This window comes from Pecten maximus, chromosome 13, assembly GCF_902652985.1.
Source record: "Pecten maximus chromosome 13, xPecMax1.1, whole genome shotgun sequence".
Taxonomy (NCBI): domain Eukaryota; kingdom Metazoa; phylum Mollusca; class Bivalvia; order Pectinida; family Pectinidae; genus Pecten; species Pecten maximus.
Window position 1 is genome coordinate 19,016,363 of NC_047027.1, and position 19,050 is coordinate 19,035,412.

Consider the following 19,050-nt stretch of genomic DNA (forward strand, 5'->3'; position numbering starts at 1 on the left):
CTGTAGTTATAATTTTCTCGGATAAAAAACACATGTAAATTGATGATTCTGGTATCAATATTCAAGCCACAAACCTGCACATTATGTCAATTGTTTGACAATAAATAGTAAAATCCAAAACGAGCAAGAGACACGGAGATATCAGTTCAAACATACCGCCATCTTTAATACAAGCGTAAAGGTCAATTTCCTTATAAGGAAATCAAAATAAATTGATGCTAATGAGATTTCCCGCGAGATTTCAACAGATAAACAGATTCGGAGTTATATACCTCGGTGAGGAAGGTCAATTTTTTCTGAAATTCTTTAATTACGTAAATTAAGATTCGCTTTCTTCACAAGAGTTTCAAAGCACTGGTTAAATACCTCTGATTATTAGTGATGGGACATCGGTTGAAAATCTGTTTCGATTATCGGATCGCATCGGATAGGACAACCGATGTAGTCAACCGATTAATAATCGGTTAAATCACAAGTGTTTTGTTTCAGTTATTAATCATCATTTTGTTATGTAATGTGTATCAATAATTATCTTTTGTAAGTGTAATTATTCCTATTTCTTAGTTGATGGTGCACATGAATGTATGATTGAATGATTAAGACAGTTACAACTGTACTTTTGGTCAACAGCTATGACTTAAAAAATAGATATTAATGATCCAAGAAGAATGAAGTCCAGTAAAAGTATCTGGATTTCACAGATTTGTTTATAAAACATGAAATTGTCCATGATTATATACTTTTGTTAATAAAGTGACATTTTCATTTTCTACATGGTCTTTGTAACTTTTGTTCGTTGAATTCTAGATGCAAAAGTAGTAGAATACAATATGAGCAGGTACACATATAAAATCAAGAATTACAAAAGAGCAATGATGCGATGCCATAGATCTAGAGCTTATATCGCATTGAATATGCATTGATGGATATTGCCATTATTTGCATTGGATATTTACATTGTAATTGTACCAGACTACCAGTGTTGTTTTTTTTGTTTGTTTTTTATTAATCAGGGGTTTTGCCAGCTATTTTGGGAAAGGGTCCCTAAACAAAAATTGGGAAAATATCATCGGCATTTTCCACAAATTGGGAAAATACCATCGGTGTTTCATCAAATTTGGGAATATATTATAAAATTGGAAAAATATATGAATTATACAAGCTTAGCTGTTTCTTTTCATAATATTTGTACAAATGAATACAAGTCAGCATATCTTTTCAGGATATTTGTTTTAATCAATCAGAGAATGTTTAATTTTCTGTCTTTAGTGTGCTTAAACTCATTAACAAGCTTGTCAAGAGTGAAATCAGTCAGGTTGGAGATCGTTTGAAGCAGCTGCCTGACTTTCAGATCGGGAATTACCAGTATTTCTTTTGAAAAAGCTCGTAACTTTCATTAAATCTTTCGAATCTTTGAGCAAAATCTTCTTTGCGTAATATTTGGAATTGTGTGACATCGTCCCGAGTCCAGTACTTGATTTGACCTCGGTAAATAGAACGAGTCAACGTACGTAAACGCTTTGCATTAAACTCCCCTTTAAATGGGCGATTCAAACGCAGATATGATATGACTTCAATAAGACTATCCAAGCACATGTGCGAATCGCAAAACCAACAACAACATGATGACTCACGGTAACATTTTAACGTTGACAAAATAATGACTGGAAGCTCGCATAAATCCAAATTTTTAGGTTGTCTTATGTTAACAGTGATTGGGAAAATATAGACCGAAATTGGGAAAATACATACCAATTTTCAATTGGGAATGGGTCCGTGTACCGGACCCAAACTATGCCTGGCAAAAACCCTGTTAATCATGCATGAAAATGCAATTATTAGCGCTTTTAATTTGTCTACCAATGGCCAAATAGTTTGGACTTCCAAAACTGACGAAGAAAGTTTCAGAAACCTATTTATGAGAAAAAATATTATAACTAGCAAAGTTTTATTCAACAGATTAAGTAACAACTAATTAACAAATCCACTTTCTTTGATTTAACAAAAATATAAATTGGAAACATAACTTAACAGTTCAGTGAATAAATGTTAATTTCAAATATTGTGGTAAACCATAAATTTATCTATTAATATTACAGTATGCAATTACAAAATATAAATAAAAATGTGCTTCTTTGTAGAATGTAGATTGTGTATTGCCTATTGCGAGATTATATAAGTATGCAGGGATTGAGCAATGTGGCTGGACTGTTTCCCTTATACCTAGCAGAAACATACCTCATTACTCAGCTAATATATATAAAATATGCTAAAACTTATCATTAAGAAACCAAATGATTCCTCCAGGGCTACTTATTATCGAAAATAATAAACAGATGGAGTCATTTTATAAGTCTTTCACTATCTAATACTATCAAATACCGAAATGTAGCTACTTGTATTTTTGTAACATTTCTTACAAAGGCGGCAAACAGCGACCGTCATGTCAAAGTTTTTTCTAGAAGGACCCCATTCTTTTTTTTATTTTGCGGAATGCATATATATTCCATACTTTTGACTTTGCCTTTCCAACCCCGGGTGGTCGAATTATAAGCTCTGTATCAGTATCCGTTGTAGTGGCAATTGCAACGGAGTCGTGGACGACGAGGCAGCCGTCCGCCATCTTTATTCTAAGGTTATAACATTAGAGTGACTTCCCTTGATTCGGGCGCGTTCGATGATCGATTCTTGAAAAACGGAAATCGATGGTCGAAATCGAAGGTGCATTCGATTCGTCAACCGATTATAATCGATGATCGGCGCACCACTACTGATTATGTATTTACTTATCGTAGTAGCTTCATCAATAATTGAATATATATAGTCACGGGTACCACATTTGAGTCAGCATCCTCGCGAGAGTTCTTCGAGAAGTATTATGGCGGATCACGGAGACAACTCTGAGCAGTATGATATCAGAATATGCGAATTAAAGATTTCCAGATTAGACTGTAGGCTAATACATTGCAAAATTGTATTAGAAATGTTTAATTATATTAACTATTACTCCAAAGTTACACGATATCCGCTATTTATAGCATTTTCGAGGTTCACTGTTTTCCATCACTACCGTCAATGGAAGGGAATCGTAGCTCTGACGACGACCATCTGTCAGAAATTGTCCGTCCGTCGTCCAGAGCTACGTTATCGCAGCTAAATAAAGCCCTACTCCAACAATGTTAGATGTTTTACACGGCGAGATACTTTTGATAGGCATCGCAGTTGGTAAAATCATATCCAATAGAAAAAGGACCGACCAGTGGCCTCTTCAGTTATAGGAGTAAATAAAGCCCTATATTTGAAAATACAATCTGACAAAATAATGTTTTCATTGAAATCTCAACTGAACTGGCCATAATCTTATTAATGTAAGCTAATGTTGGATTTTCACCTATCTGACATAATAATATCGGTTCCCGTGATTACGCTGCCCCCGGCTTTGCACTTGGTACGGGACCGGGGGTAAATAAAAAAATCCGCGATCTCAAAAAAGGCAATATTTTAAAGGAAAGAAGTAGTTTTTGGACTTAAGGTTTACTTGAAATGTGAAATCGAAAATATCATAAAAAATAAACCGTTTTTCACTAATAAATAGCCAAGATCCATAAATTTTCATGGTTGAGTGCGGCGAACTCAAAATAACGCTCTGAAAAATGTCAATTGACGCTTACAAAAGTTCTAGGAATTGCCTCCTTTTCATTTAAAATGTCAGATTTTTCAAATATTAATCAGGATTTATAAGAAAAAAATGAGATTTATTCATTAAGTCATTGTTGAGAAAATAAATAATATCAGTATTCCTGGTAAGGGGATCGGGTCCGGGTGCGGTGTACACGAAATCACAGGGACTAATAATATCTATCTTCTTTTGTTAAAATTCGCCAATGTACAGTTATGATTTCTTTATACTTCTCTTTGCAGTTACTCAAATTTTTAACATCAAATTTAGCTTGTGACCAGTATTTTAGCAGAAATTATTTCATAAATCACTAGAAATCACCCTCGCATTGAGAGCTGACTTGAAGTTTTGCTATTTTAGTATTTTTTGGAACCCTTATTATTTTAATTTATCCCAACAACCAAAAGCATGCAACTAATGACATCAAAGTAGTTCAGATGATGATCTAGTTCATTAAAGATCATTTATAATATATAGATGATGAACAGGCATTCTAATCTGGCCACAATGAACAATATTACAGCTTAATTTACAATATGTATATTATATGTATCATACCACATTTAGTAAACAAATGCCTTTGCATATTGCAAAGATCTTGATTAAACCCTAATTGGATATTATATTTGTATACTGTCAAACTATTCCACTGACGGATCCAGATGGAAATTTCCAGATCGATCAGCATCAATATTTATATTTATTGTTATATTATTTTGTAATCATTTTGAAGTTTCAGTCGAGAAGATTCCTCTGAAAAGAGATTAGAGCGTGCAAACCTAAATGATGAAATTGATATCAAGTTTGGATTTGAGAGATACAAGGACCCAGTGGAAAGGACGGGATGGCTCATCAACATGCACCCAGTAAGTATGTAAGGCCAAACAAAGAAAAAATCTGTTTCTGTGTAAGTGTTTGAAAAAATTAGAGAAAGTCGGTATATAAAGCGTTTCATGTAAAAAAATATATAGGCTTCCTTTGAGTTGCTAAAAAAATTAAGCACAACAAATTTGGTCCTTTATATATTTGTTGAAATGTCTAATATATATACATGTCATTACATGGCCCATCTGTTCAATTTTGATGTTTGTATGTAAGATAAATAATATCCAATAACATTTACAAGTTTTTAATCTTTTGTTTACCCAACCTTGCTAATTGAAGTTCCTAATTTGAATTTTACTTTTAAGATTTTTTGATTAACTGGACTTTTTTCTTCTGAGCATGATAAATCTACCAGTTTAGTTGCCTGCAATGTTTTCAATATCACAGGCATAAGAATGTTCAGTTAAATTACAATTTCATATTTTCCTGTATGTTGGATAAATGTTAACTCCCATGGAAAACTGCAAAACATTCATGAAAGCGTTATTTCATCTTTTTCTCTGAGCTGTTCTCACCTCTAATATTGAGCAAAGATGTGATTCCAATGTTAAACAAATTCTGTACCATTAGATTCCCACTCAGTGTGCAGAATTCACTGAGATTCTGTCATAGGGACTATGAATTTCCCATGTTATTTGATGCCATGTGTTTTTAGGCTGATATTTTGGACGAGAATAAAAGGCTTATAAGTGCTGTGGATTACTATTTTCTGGAAGAAGATGGAGGAAGATTTAAGGTAAAAGTTATTTCTTATAATGTACTACAGTGGAACTTCGTTAACTCGAACTCGGATAACTCGAATACCCCGCTTAACTCGAAGTACCTCGCCGGTCCCGGCCGAATTCTCTCTTTATCTTAGTAAAAAAAAACTCGGAAAATTCGAATTCGGATAACTCGAAAAACTCGGATAATACGAAGTGAAAATTTGGTCCCAACAATAAAAATCCTATTTGAAATGATCGAATAACTCGAAGTATAATTTTCGTGTCTAAAAATGATCGGTGGCAAACGCCAACATTTTTTAACAGCTAAATTCCGTTTGTAATACTGAATATATCGGCACTACAAACCTACATGCTATTATAAGTGTTTCATAAATTCATTAAAGAATTTGTCGGTAGAATCTTATAACAACAACTCTTGGTGATAAAAAGTACTGCTTTACTTACATCAGGTAATTTCCTAAGGCGGTCGCCGATATTAGTACACACGATAGTCAACAACTCATCTACCCGCTCGCTCAAGCGGAACTAATCTCTGACACACCGGTAGATCTACTCGGCTGATGTTTTTACAGGTGTAGTAATGAAACAGTCACCGGTGCCTATTAAATCTTTAAACTGATGAAACAATAGCGTAATTACTGCCGAGGAGTTCATAGTACGACTGTAACGGTCAGTGCTGTCTATTAAATCGGATGACATGCCAACTCAGTAACAGTAACATTTTATACACACATGCGCAGCCCAACTTCCGGTGCTAATACACATGGAAATGCCGTGGTTATCAATAAAACGTAAGTAGGCCTATCAAACAGTATTTTATATGTCCAATATAAGGTAATGGTTCTGTTACGTTTTACATACAATCTGTGTTAAACTTAAACTGTTATTTGATTTGACATGAATAAATTGTTATTCTGTCGAATTCCGTTTTATCGTTATTCCTTTTGCAAACATAACTTGCACATCAGATCGTTATTGAATTGACTAAGTGAAAGAAACTTTATCGTGACTGAATATCGGCAAAACTACACCAAACTACAAGTGACAGAACGAATCATTACATATATATGTACATGTATTGACCAGTTTTCACACTCAACTGATGAGCGACAGAGCGGAGTTATAATGATTATATAATGTTAACAAATATTGACCAAACTTTTCACCAAAAATGACAACTCGCTTAATTCGAACACTCGGATAACTCGAATTTTTTTCGTGGTCCCGTCGACTTCGAGTTAACGAAGTTCCACTGTATGTTTTTTTTTTTTTTTTTTTTTTTTTTTTTACTATGTACAGTCAAACCTGCTCTAACGACCCCCTGTATATAACGACTGCCTGTCTATAACGACCGGTTTTAAGATTCCCCGTGAGATTTTACTATATAACGACCCTCTGTATAGCGACTACCTGTCTAATGTGACTAACGACCGGTGATTTCGGAACGGCGGTCGCTAATTTGTTTTCTATAGCGACCGATTTCTGTCAGCCATCTTCTGCTCTCGGCAGTCATCCCTCATAAAATCCCCGGAAAATTCAGACACATCAACCCTGGCCTGATTATACAAACAAAGGACCACCACAGCCCTGGCCTGAGTATATAAACAAAAGACCCCTACCACCAGTTAGCCTATAATTACTGTAGCTGCCCTGGCCTGGGGCTCGCTAAGAGAGGAGTCGGGCCACCATGCGTGTCGGTATTACATTACAACTGTGCACAGGTGGCTTCATTTGACACGGTCAGTTAATTTTGTGATTACAACTAGGATACATCACTTCAATAACAAACACTGGTCATATCTGTCAACAAGATTTACTCACATGAAAGCCAATAATGCCTTTCTTAATCGTAGCTGTCGGTACTAGCGTTTGTACTGCCGCCATCTTTAATGAGTCAATACTAATAAAAAGTCGTAAACTGACACAAATATCCGTATTTCAATTTGGGTCAGAAAAAAAATCTTTTGGTTTTAAGAAGTAAGACTATAACACAAAATAATTAGTAGTAACACAAATATAGTTAATTAATTAATTATTGTGTATTCTTTTTCTTTATTTATGAAAGAAAGGGAGATAATTTGATAGATACATATAGCATTATTTCAGAACAAAATATTTTTAAAAAATATCCATAAGACCATTTTGAGTTATATTTTGTGTTTGGGTCCACAAAATCATTAGAAATTAAACCCTTCAGATGTATAAAGTTGATGCATTTATTTAACTATTGACTGGTCTTCTGAATGCCCTGTTCAATGACAAGTTATTTATGGCAGGTTCACGTAAACTGGTTGGTGCGACAATCTTGACCTGTCTATAAAGGCAACCTGTCTATAGTGACCGTTTTTCTGCCTCCCCTTGGGCGGTTGCTATAGACAGGTTTGACTGTACTATGTTATTAATAGTGAAAGTAAGTTGTTAAAATAGTTTATTTTTAAGAAAATCAAATCACTGTTTTTGAAATGCAGTATCATGCACAGGGGACCAACACATACTTTCTGGCTCTGATTCAAACTCTGGGACAGGTCTTATGAAAGGTCAGTAAAATACCATAATTTTTCCTCTGTACTTGGTGGGGCCAACACATAACATCAGGCTGTAAGTCATGGGGTCTGCTTATAATAGGACCCTTATACTCCATATGTATTTCTGTGTCATTTTGAAATGCGGTGCATCATCGTTTCTGTGCATGTTGCATTAATGAATTCTTTTAAAACCTTTTCCTGAATAATCTGTTGGTGTAAAGTCATATTTCAGTGGTGAATTACTTGGATGAACCTCAGCAAATTTTCCGAAAAAAAATTACCTGACCCATATTTAAGGGGTCAGACTTTGTTTAAAATAACTTTTTATCAACCAAAAGGCCTAAAGTCATTATATATGGCTAAGAGGTTTCAGGAATGAGGGTTTGCAAAGAGAAACAATTAAAAGGATGTATAAAAGAGAACTCACGTTTTTGTGTTGCAGGCAACCTTCCCTTTTCGTCCCTACTTTTTTGTGGCCACCAAGAAGGAGTACGAGCGAGAAGTGGCATCGTTTCTCACCAAGAAGTTTTCTGGGAAGATTGCATCAGTGGAGTCTGTGTATAAAGAGGACTTGGATCTGGTTTGTTGTTGGTCATCTGATGAAATATGGGGTAATAGAGTATAATAGAATCTAACATGTGTCTGTGAGGTGGACAGCCATGATTCAACCTAAGTGAAAGTTTCGCTGAGTATCACTGTCCACTAAATAAACCCATGTTTGATTATGTATTCTCATATACTTATAAATACATCATTTGCTATTGTAAAAAAAAATCAAATTTGTTCTTCAAATTAACCATGATCTTCATGTTCCAAAAGGGGGATTCGCCATACACGACAAATGTATGACTTGATAGAAACAATACACCGACATCATGGAAACAATTAATTTTAATGACGTCATATTCTGTGTAGCTGCCTTTCTTCACCCTGGTAATGACATATTTGTCTTCGTGCCTGCTACCTGTAACTGTACTATAATGTAAAATAATGATCTATTTAGATTATGATCTAGTATAGGACACTGGGCTACGTAATTGAAGGTCCCTAATTCCTGTCCTGACACGGGATACTTTACTCGATTTTTTTCCGGTCATTTAATGATCAGCTGTAAATGAGTACCAGGCAAAGCAATGCAAGTATGTTTTGTGTAATAGTTAACGCCCAAATGTCAGCTTGAAACAGATATGAAGATTGTTTCTAAAGCCCTAATATCGATGGATACTCAGCTAATTGGTGAGAGTGTCCAGTAAGGTTTTAAATGAACTTTCCAAAACAATTGCTTACTGACATCCAGTATTGGTTTCGAGATGTTTGGTGTTGTGTTTTATGCAGATCTTGTCTCACCTTTAGGCAAACCACCTGGTGGGCCTGAAGAGAACCTACCTCAAGCTGTCCTTTCTGTCGGTAGAGGATTTAACCAAGGTCAAACGGGAAATTAATCCCGCTGTCACCAAGAACAAGGAGCGTGAGAAGTCGAGTGAAGCCTACACAACAATGTTCTCTAGGTACAGTATTTTTCCTGATCTATTGGGGAAATTGGCATATATGTGAAATTGTGAATTTTTTTGTACAGTGTAAGCAAGAAATTAGGAAAATTGTTTGTGGTTTGTATTGGAAATTGGGAAAAAAATAAGCAAATATTTCCAAGAATCACATTTTCAGCGATTCAGTCCTATGCAAAAACTGTTTTGGGATTATATGTATGTATTAGGAAAACACACTTTATTATCAAGAAATGTAGTGCCAGATTTTGAACAAGGGTGCAAAAAATATTTTCAAACCACTTGCCCCATGTAAGTAAAGGTCAGAAATCCACTTGGCTAAGTTAAATATAATTGCAATTCATAATTGAAAGAAAACAGTATATAATGTAATTATAATTGCTGGTATATTTTGTTTTGTTTTCAGTTTATTTATTTCTTTTTTTTTCCGCTAATCCCTGAATTCTGGTCCAGATTTTCAGTCAAGTTCTAGCCATCCTGGAAGATGTTCTTCTATTTAAACATTTGTAACATTGAGACAAGGTTATGATCAAATTATGTTTCCCGGGAATATTTTCCTTTTAGTGGGAAAAATCATTGTTTCTTTGCAGTTACTTGACCGGTGAAGACAGCAAGACCAATTCCAAAAAGATGGTTGACCAGATGGACAACTTAATGGACATCAGGTAAAATGGGTAAATCAGATAGTGGACATCTGACAGGTAAAATTGGTAAATCAGGTAGTTGACATCTGACAGGTAAAATTGGTAAATCAGATAGTTGACATCTGACAGGTAAAATTGGTAAATCAGATAGTTGACATCTGACAGGTAAAATTGGTTTTAGAAATCAGGTAGTGGACATCTGACAGGTAAAATTGGTAAATCAGATAGTTTACATCTGACAGGTAAAATTGGTTTAGAAATCAGGTAGTGGACATCTGACAGGTAAAATTGGTAAATCAGATAGTGGACATCTGACAGGTAAAATTGGTAAATCAGGTAGTGGACATCTGACAGGTAAAATTGGTAAATCAGGTAGTGGACATCTGACAGGTAAAATTGGTTTTAGAAATAAGGTAGTTGACATCTGACCGGTAAAATTGGTTTAGAAATCAGATAGTTGACATCTGACAGGTAAAATTGGTTTTAGAAATCAGATAGTGGACATCTGACAGGTAAAATTGGTTTTAGAAATCAGATAGTGGACATCTGACAGGTAAAATTGGTAAATCAGGTAGTGGACATCTGACAGGTAAAATTGGTTTAGAAATAAGGTAGTTGACATCTGACCGGTAAAATTGGTTTAGAAATCAGGTAGTGGACATCTGACAGGTAAAATTGGTAAATCAGATAGTGGACATCTGACAGGTAAAATTGGTTTTAGAAATAAGGTAGTTGACATCTGACAGGTAAAATTGGTTTAGAAATCAGGTAGTGGACATCTGACAGGTAAAATTGGTAAATCAGATAGTGGACATCTGACAGGTAAAATTGGTAAATCAGGTAGTGGACATCTGACAGGTAAAATTGGTAAATCAGGTAGTGGACATCTGACAGGTAAAATTGGTTTTAGAAATAAGGTAGTTGACATCTGACCGGTAAAATTGGTTTCGAAATCAGATAGTTGACATCTGACAGGTAAAATTGGTTTTAGAAATCAGATAGTGGACATCTGACAGGTAAAATTGGTAAATCAGGTAGTGGACATCTGACAGGTAAAATTGGTTTAGAAATAAGGTAGTTGACATCTGACCGGTAAAATTGGTTTAGAAATCAGGTAGTGGACATCTGACAGGTAAAATTGGTAAATCAGATAGTGGACATCTGACAGGTAAAATTGGTTTTAGAAATAAGGTAGTTGACATCTGACCGGTAAAATTGGTTTAGAAATCAGATAGTTGACATCTGACAGGTAAAATTGGTTTTAGAAATCAGATAGTGGACATCTGACAGGTGAAATTGGTTTTAGAAATCAGATAGTGGACATCTGACAGGTAAAATTGGTTTTAGAAATCAGATAGTGGACATCTGACAGGTAAAATTGGTTTTAGAAATCAGATAGTTGACATCTGACAGGTAAAATTGGTTTTAGAAATCAGATAGTTGACATCTGACAGGTAAAATTGGTAAATCAGATAGTGGACATCTGACAGGTAAAATTGGTAAATCAGGTAGTGGACATCTGACAGGTAAAATTGGTAAATCAGGTAGTGGACATCTGACAGGTAAAATTGGTTTTAGAAATAAGGTAGTTGACATCTGACCGGTAAAATTGGTTTAGAAATCAGATAGTTGACATCTGACAGGTAAAATTGGTTTTAGAAATCAGATAGTGGACATCTGACAGGTAAAATTGGTTTTAGAAATCAGATAGTGGACATCTGACAGGTAAAATTGGTAAATCAGGTAGTGGACATCTGACAGGTAAAATTGGTTTAGAAATAAGGTAGTTGACATCTGACCGGTAAAATTGGTTTAGAAATCAGGTAGTGGACATCTGACAGGTAAAATTGGTAAATCAGATAGTGGACATCTGACAGGTAAAATTGGTTTTAGAAATAAGGTAGTTGACATCTGACAGGTAAAATTGGTTTAGAAATCAGGTAGTGGACATCTGACAGGTAAAATTGGTAAATCAGATAGTGGACATCTGACAGGTAAAATTGGTAAATCAGGTAGTGGACATCTGACAGGTAAAATTGGTAAATCAGGTAGTGGACATCTGACAGGTAAAATTGGTTTTAGAAATAAGGTAGTTGACATCTGACCGGTAAAATTGGTTTCGAAATCAGATAGTTGACATCTGACAGGTAAAATTGGTTTTAGAAATCAGATAGTGGACATCTGACAGGTAAAATTGGTAAATCAGGTAGTGGACATCTGACAGGTAAAATTGGTTTAGAAATAAGGTAGTTGACATCTGACCGGTAAAATTGGTTTAGAAATCAGGTAGTGGACATCTGACAGGTAAAATTGGTAAATCAGATAGTGGACATCTGACAGGTAAAATTGGTTTTAGAAATAAGGTAGTTGACATCTGACCGGTAAAATTGGTTTAGAAATCAGATAGTTGACATCTGACAGGTAAAATTGGTTTTAGAAATCAGATAGTGGACATCTGACAGGTGAAATTGGTTTTAGAAATCAGATAGTGGACATCTGACAGGTAAAATTGGTTTTAGAAATCAGATAGTGGACATCTGACAGGTAAAATTGGTTTTAGAAATCAGATAGTTGACATCTGACAGGTAAAATTGGTTTTAGAAATCAGATAGTTGACATCTGACAGGTAAAATTGGTAAATCAGATAGTGGACATCTGACAGGTAAAATTGGTTTAGAAATTTACAGGTACTACCATAGATGCTTAAGTGGCTGTACATCTGGTCCGACATATATTGCCATTTGGCCACAAATATATCAAACTTTACAGTAAATAGTGGCTTATAATTCAGTACATAAGTATTGGTGTAACTAGAGAGAAGTTGATCATCTGACCTTGTTTTATGTTATACCAGAGAATACGATGTTCCATACCATGTGAGAGTGTCCATAGATCTCAAAATAAATGTAGGTCACTGGTACTCGGTCCGGGGGCGTGGCTCCTTACCTGTAGAGATCCTACCTCGGGAAGACCTCGTAGACAGACCGGTATGTATACGCATTAAGATCTTGATCAATTGAAGTCTTTAAATAGTCTTAACTTTCTTTTTAGAAAAATTACCATATTTATCTTCCAAAATTTGTACTCAAGGGCTTTGACTAGGGGATGCTTGGACTTACCTAGGGCCTCTCAGAGGTCAATATTTGGCCTAGATTCTTCTCAATTTCAATCTTAGATTTCTCAAATAGATTTGCTTTCCCAAGCAGATTATTAACTTTCACTTTCTATCAAATGAAAGTTCAAGCACTGAATTTTTCAAGCATAATTGTACCATTTGACAATTAGGTCAAACAATTTGTGATTGTCTTTGCTTAATACCTGCTTTGTACAACCACCCACAAAAAATTTCCAAAAAATGATGAAAAATGCTACAAAATTTTCAAGTTTTTGGGTATTGGGCAAATTTTCAAAAAATGCTGCAAGTTCCTGAGATGGACCTATAAGAGAACAGTGAAATAGCTCTTAATTGCAGTTTAACTGAACTACAATACAGTTGATTAAAACTCTCCATTACTCAGAAGAATAAACTAAACATTCTTTAAATTACCAGACAGAAAAAAAATATAATCATTTGTTTACTAGGCTTTACTTAGACCATTTGAAATTTTCATTGTTTGTGTTAACTTGAGCTTTTCGGAGGGTGGTAATAAAAAAATGTGTTAATTTGAGCTTTTAGGAGGGTGGTAATAGTGTAAAGCATGTAACGATTGGAAGCTGGTAATAGTGTAAAGTGTGTAACTTTTGTAGGGTGGTAATAGTGTAAAGCATGTAACGATTGGAAGCTGGTAATAGTGTAAAGTGTGTAACTTTTGTAGGGTGGTAATAGTGTAAAGTATATAACTTTTGTAGGGTGGTAATAGTGTAAAGTGTGTAATTTTTGGAGGGTGGTAATAGTGTAAAGTGTGTAACTTTTGTAGGGTGGTAATAGTGTAATGCATGTAACGTTTGGAAGGTGGTAATAGTGTAATGTATGTAACTTTTGGAGGGTGGTAATAGTGTAAAGTGTGTAACTTTTGTTGGGTGGTAATAGTGTAAAGTATGTAATATTTGGAGGGTGGTAATAGTGTAAAGTATGTAACTTTTGGAGGGTGGTAATAGTGTAAAGTATGTAATATTTGGAGGGTGGTAATAGTGTAAAGTGTGTAACTTTTGTAGGGTTGTAATAGTGTAAAGTATGTAACTTTTGTAGTGTGGTAATAGTGTAAAGTGTGTAACTTTTGTAGGGTGGTAATAGTGTAAAGTATGTAACTTTTGTAGGGTGGTAATAGTGTAAAGTGTGTAATTTTTAGCCCACCATCATCAGATGGTGGGCTATTCAAATCGCCCTGCGTCCGTGGTCCGTGGTCCGTCCGTCCCTCCGTCCGTCCGTCCCTCCGTCCCTCCGTCCGTCCGTCCGTCCCTCCGTCCGTAAACAATTCTTGTTATCGCTATTTCTCAGAAAGTACTGAAGGGATCTTTCTCAAATTTCATATGTAGGTTCCCCTTGGTGCCTAGTTATGCATATTGCGTTTTGAGACCAATCTGAAAACAACATGGCTGACAGGCAGCCATCTTGGATTTTGACAATTGAAGTTTGTTATCGCTATTTCTGAGAAAGTACTGAAGGGATCTTTCTCAAATTTCATATGAAGGTTCCCCTTGGTGCCTAGTTATGCATATTGCGTTTTGAGACCAATCGGATTACAACATGGCCGACAGGCAGCCATCTTGGATTTTGACAATTGAAGTTTGTTATCGCTATTTCTCAGAAACTACTGAAGGGATCTTTCTCAAATTTCATATGTAGGTTCCCATTGGTGCCTAGTTATGCATATTGCGATTTGAGACCAATCGGAAAACAACATGGCCGACAGGCAGCCATCTTGGATTTTGACAATTGAAGTTTGTTAACTATATTTCTGAGAAAGTACTGAATGGATCTTTCTGAAATTTCATATGTAGGTTTCCCTTGGTGCCTAGTTATGCATATTGCGTTTTGAGACCAATCAGAAAACAACATGGCCGACAGGCAGCCATCTTGGATTTTGACAATTAAAGTTTGTTATCACTATTTCTGAGAAAGTATTTAAGGGATCTTTCTCAAATTTCATATGTAAGTTTCCCTTGGTGCCTAGTTATGCATATTTCGTTTTGAGACCAATCAGAAAACAACATGGCCGACAGGCAGCCATCTTGGATTTTGACAATTTAAGTTTGTTATCACTATTTCTGAGAAAGTACTGAATGGATCTTTTTGAAATTTCATATGTAAGTTTCCCTTAGTGCCTAGTTATGCATATTGCGTTTTGAGACCAATCTGAAAACAACATGGCCGACAGGCAGCCATCTTGGATTTTGACAATTGAAGTTTGTTATCACTATTTCTGAGAAAGTCTTTAAGGGATCTTTCTCAAATTTCATATGTAAGTTTCCCTTGGTGCCTAGTTATGCATATTGCATTTTGAGACCAATCTGAAAATAACATGGCCGACAGGCAGCCATCTTGGATTTTGACGATTGAAGTTTGTTATCACTTTTTCTGAGAAAGTACTGAATGGATCTTTCTGAAATTTCATATGTAAGTTTCCCTTAGTGCCTAGTTATGCATATTGCGTTTTGAAACCAATCTGAAAACAACATGGCTGACAGGCAGCCATCTTTGATTTTGACAATTAAAGTTTGTTATCGCTATTTCTGAGAAAGTACTGAATGGATCTTTCTCAAATTTCATATGGAGGTTCCCCTTGGTGCCTCGTTATGCTGATTGCATTTTGAGATCAATTGGAAAACAATATGGCCGACAGACCGCCATCTTGGATTTTGACAAATGAAGTTTGTTATCTCTATTTCTCAAAGTACTGAATGGATCTTTCTCAAATTTCATAAGTAGGTTCCCCTTGGTCCCTTGTATTGCATTTTTGGACCAGTCTGTCCTGAAAACAACCTGGCAAACAAACAGCCATTATTGTTAAATCTCAAATTTCTTATATAGCTAGGATTCCCTTGAAAAGTACTGGAGGGATGTCTCAATTTGCACAGATTAGTAAAATGAAGGGAAAAGTAGGGAAAAGATCAATCTGACATGGAACCTATGAAGATCATTCAATGGTGGGCGCCAAGATCCCTCTGGGATCTCTTGTTGTAGGGTGGTAATAGTGTAAAGTATGTAATATTGGGAGGGTGGTAATAGTGTAAAGTATGTAACTTTTGGAGGGTGGTAATAGTGTAAAGTATGTAATATTTGGAGGGTGGTAATAGTGTAAAGTATGTAACTTTTGTAGTGTGGTAATAGTGTAAAATATGTAACTTTTGTAGGGTGGTAATAGTGTAAAGTATATAACTTTTGTAGGGTGGTAATAGTGTAAAGTATGTAACTTTTGTAGGGTGGTAATAGTGTAAAGTATGTAACTTTTGTAGTGTGGTAATAGTGTAAAATATGTAATATTTGGAGGGTGGTAATAGTGTAAAGTATGTAACTTTTGTAGGGTGGTAATAGTGTAAAGTATGTAACTTTTGTAGGGTGGTAATAGTGTAAAGTGTGTAATTTTTGTAGGGTGGTAATAGTGTAAAGTGTGTAACTTTTGTAGGGTGGTAATAGTGTAAAGTATGTAACTTTTGGAGGGTGGTAATAGTGTAAAGTATGTAATATTTGGAGGGTGGTAATAGTGTAAAGTATGTAACTTTTGTAGTGTGGTAATAGTGTAAAATATGTAACTTTTGTAGGGTGGTAATAGTGTAAAGTATGTAACTTTTGTAGTGTGGTAATATTGTAAAATATGTAATATTTGGAGGGTGGTAATAGTGTAAAGTATGTAACTTTTGTAGGGTGGTAATAGTGTAAAGTATGTAACTTTTGTAGGGTGGTAATAGTGTAAAGTATGTAACTTTTGTAGGGTGGTAATAGTGTAAAGTGTGTAACTTTTGTAGGGTGGTAATAGTGTAAAGTATGTAACTTGTGTAGGGGTGTAATAGTGTAAAGTGTGTAATTTTTGTAGGTTGGTAATAGTGTAAAGTGTGTAACTTTTGTAGGGTGGTAATAGTGTAAAGTGTGTAACTTTTGTAGGGTGGTAATAGTGTAAAGTATGTAACTTTTGTAGGGTGGTAATAGTGTAATGTATGTAACTTTTGGAGGGTGGTAATAGTGTAAAGTGTAACTTTTGTAGGGTGGTAATAGTGTAAAGTGTGTAATTTTTGTAGGGTGGTAATAGTGTAATGCATGTAACGTTTGGAAGGTGGTAATAGTGTAATGTATGTAACTTTTGGAGGGTGGTAATAGTGTAAAGTGTGTAATATTTGGAGAGTGGTAATAGTGTAAAGTATGTAACTTTTGGAGGGTGGTAATAGTGTAAAGTATGTAATATTTGGAGGGTGGTAATAGTGTAAAGTATGTAACTTTTGTAGTGTGGTAATAGTGTAAAATATGTAACTTTTGTAGGGTGGTAATAGTGTAAAGTATGTAACATTTGTAGTGTGGTAATAGTGTAAAATATGTAATATTTGGAGGGTGGTAATAGTGTAAAGTATGTAACTTTTGGAGGGTGGTAATAGTGTAAAGTGTGTAACTTTTGTTGGGTGGTAATAGTGTAAAGTATGTAACATTTGTAGGGTGGTAATAGTGTAAAGTGTGTAATTTTAGTAGGGTGGTAATAGTGTAAAGTATGTAACTTTTGTAGGGTGGTAATAGTGTAAAGTGTGTAACTTTTGTAGGGTGGTAATAGTGTTCAAGTGTGTATCTTTTGTAGGGTTGTTATAGTGTAAAGTGTGTAACTTTTGTAGGGTGGTAATAGTGTAAAGTGTGTAACTTTTGTAGGGTGGTAATAGTGTAAAGTATGTAACTTTTGTAGGGTGGTAATAGTGTAAAGTATGTAACTTTTGTTGGGTGGTAATAGTGTAAAGTGTGTAACTTTTGTAGGGTGGTAATAGTGTAAAGTGTGTAACTTTTGTAAGGTGGTAATAGTGTAAAGTGTGTAATTTTCAGAGGATGGCATTAGTATAAAGTATTAGCTTTCGGAGGATGGTAACAGTGTAAAATGGTATTTGGTAATGTATAGAAATATACAAAATATACAACAGACAATTCTAGTTTTCAGTCGAACATATTTACTCTTTAATCATACAATCTGTAATCTGGATTTTTTTTCTCGATGTTTTACAGGATCCGGTTGTATTGGCGTTTGATATCGAGACCACCAAACTCCCACTGAAGTTTCCCGACTCGGCCACGGACCAAATAATAATGATCTCCTACATGATTGACGGCCAGGTCAGTAAACGAGTCACACATCAGAAACCTTACTTTTAGGAACTGGAATTTCTTTACTTGTATAAAATACTGTATATACATCAACGAAATGTATCAACTTAGCCTGCTCTCCTAGTTTGATTTAGCAGGACTTATTCTGTGGGCTTTTTGAGGCCATTAATGGGCCCCATTCCCAATTGAAATTATTTCATTTTAAAGCCAAATTCCCAAAATTTGCAGTTAACTACTGAAAAAATCTTTCCCAATTCATCAATTTTCTTCCCAAAATGAGACAAAAGGCCCCATCCCAAACCAGTGAGAAAAAGCCCTGTTTAGTATATAAGTTAGGGAGGAGACTTATTTGTTGTTTAGCTTAGTATTTAAAAAACTGACAATTTGGCAGAAATAAGAAGGGGACTTCCTCGTAGGCTTATTTGCAGATAATTACTGTTTATGTATTAATAGTGTGTCACTCGGATGATGGTCAGGGCCTTTCATGGTTACCTGGCAGAAATTGGGATTATTTTGGATTTTTTTTTTTTTTTTGTGCAGCATACGTGTAAGCTATAGGGGAAGAAAGAACATAGATTGTAGGATTTCATGTTGTAATATAAAAAGATTTTTGATTTAAAAGATTTTTGGATTTTTCATGATTTTGTTGGGGAAACAAAAAACATCCACAACCAGGAATGGGGCCCAGATTAAAAGGAAGTAAACACTAAGGATCAATTTCTCTACATAAGCAGCACTTCCAGGCTATCAACTGAAGTTTATTTAGGCTGTCAACTTAAGTTTAGTAACTGATCCAAAATTATTCCAATTATTCCTGTACTCGTACACAGGTAAGTAACTTATAGATATAAATG

General features: G+C 35.1%; 1 protein-coding gene across 1 annotated transcript in view; it reads left to right on the forward strand.

Annotated features, from left to right (window-relative positions):
* Positions 1-19,050, forward strand: part of LOC117340859 (DNA polymerase epsilon catalytic subunit A-like) — a 73,273-nt gene that overhangs the window by 572 nt on the left and 53,651 nt on the right. The window contains exons 2-8 of the mRNA XM_033902632.1: positions 4,413-4,545; positions 5,220-5,300; positions 8,257-8,394; positions 9,168-9,322; positions 9,910-9,984; positions 12,818-12,950; positions 18,098-18,205. Of these exons, the coding sequence (XP_033758523.1) occupies positions 4,413-4,545; positions 5,220-5,300; positions 8,257-8,394; positions 9,168-9,322; positions 9,910-9,984; positions 12,818-12,950; positions 18,098-18,205 (823 nt within the window). The remainder of the gene's footprint in view (positions 1-4,412; positions 4,546-5,219; positions 5,301-8,256; positions 8,395-9,167; positions 9,323-9,909; positions 9,985-12,817; positions 12,951-18,097; positions 18,206-19,050) is intronic.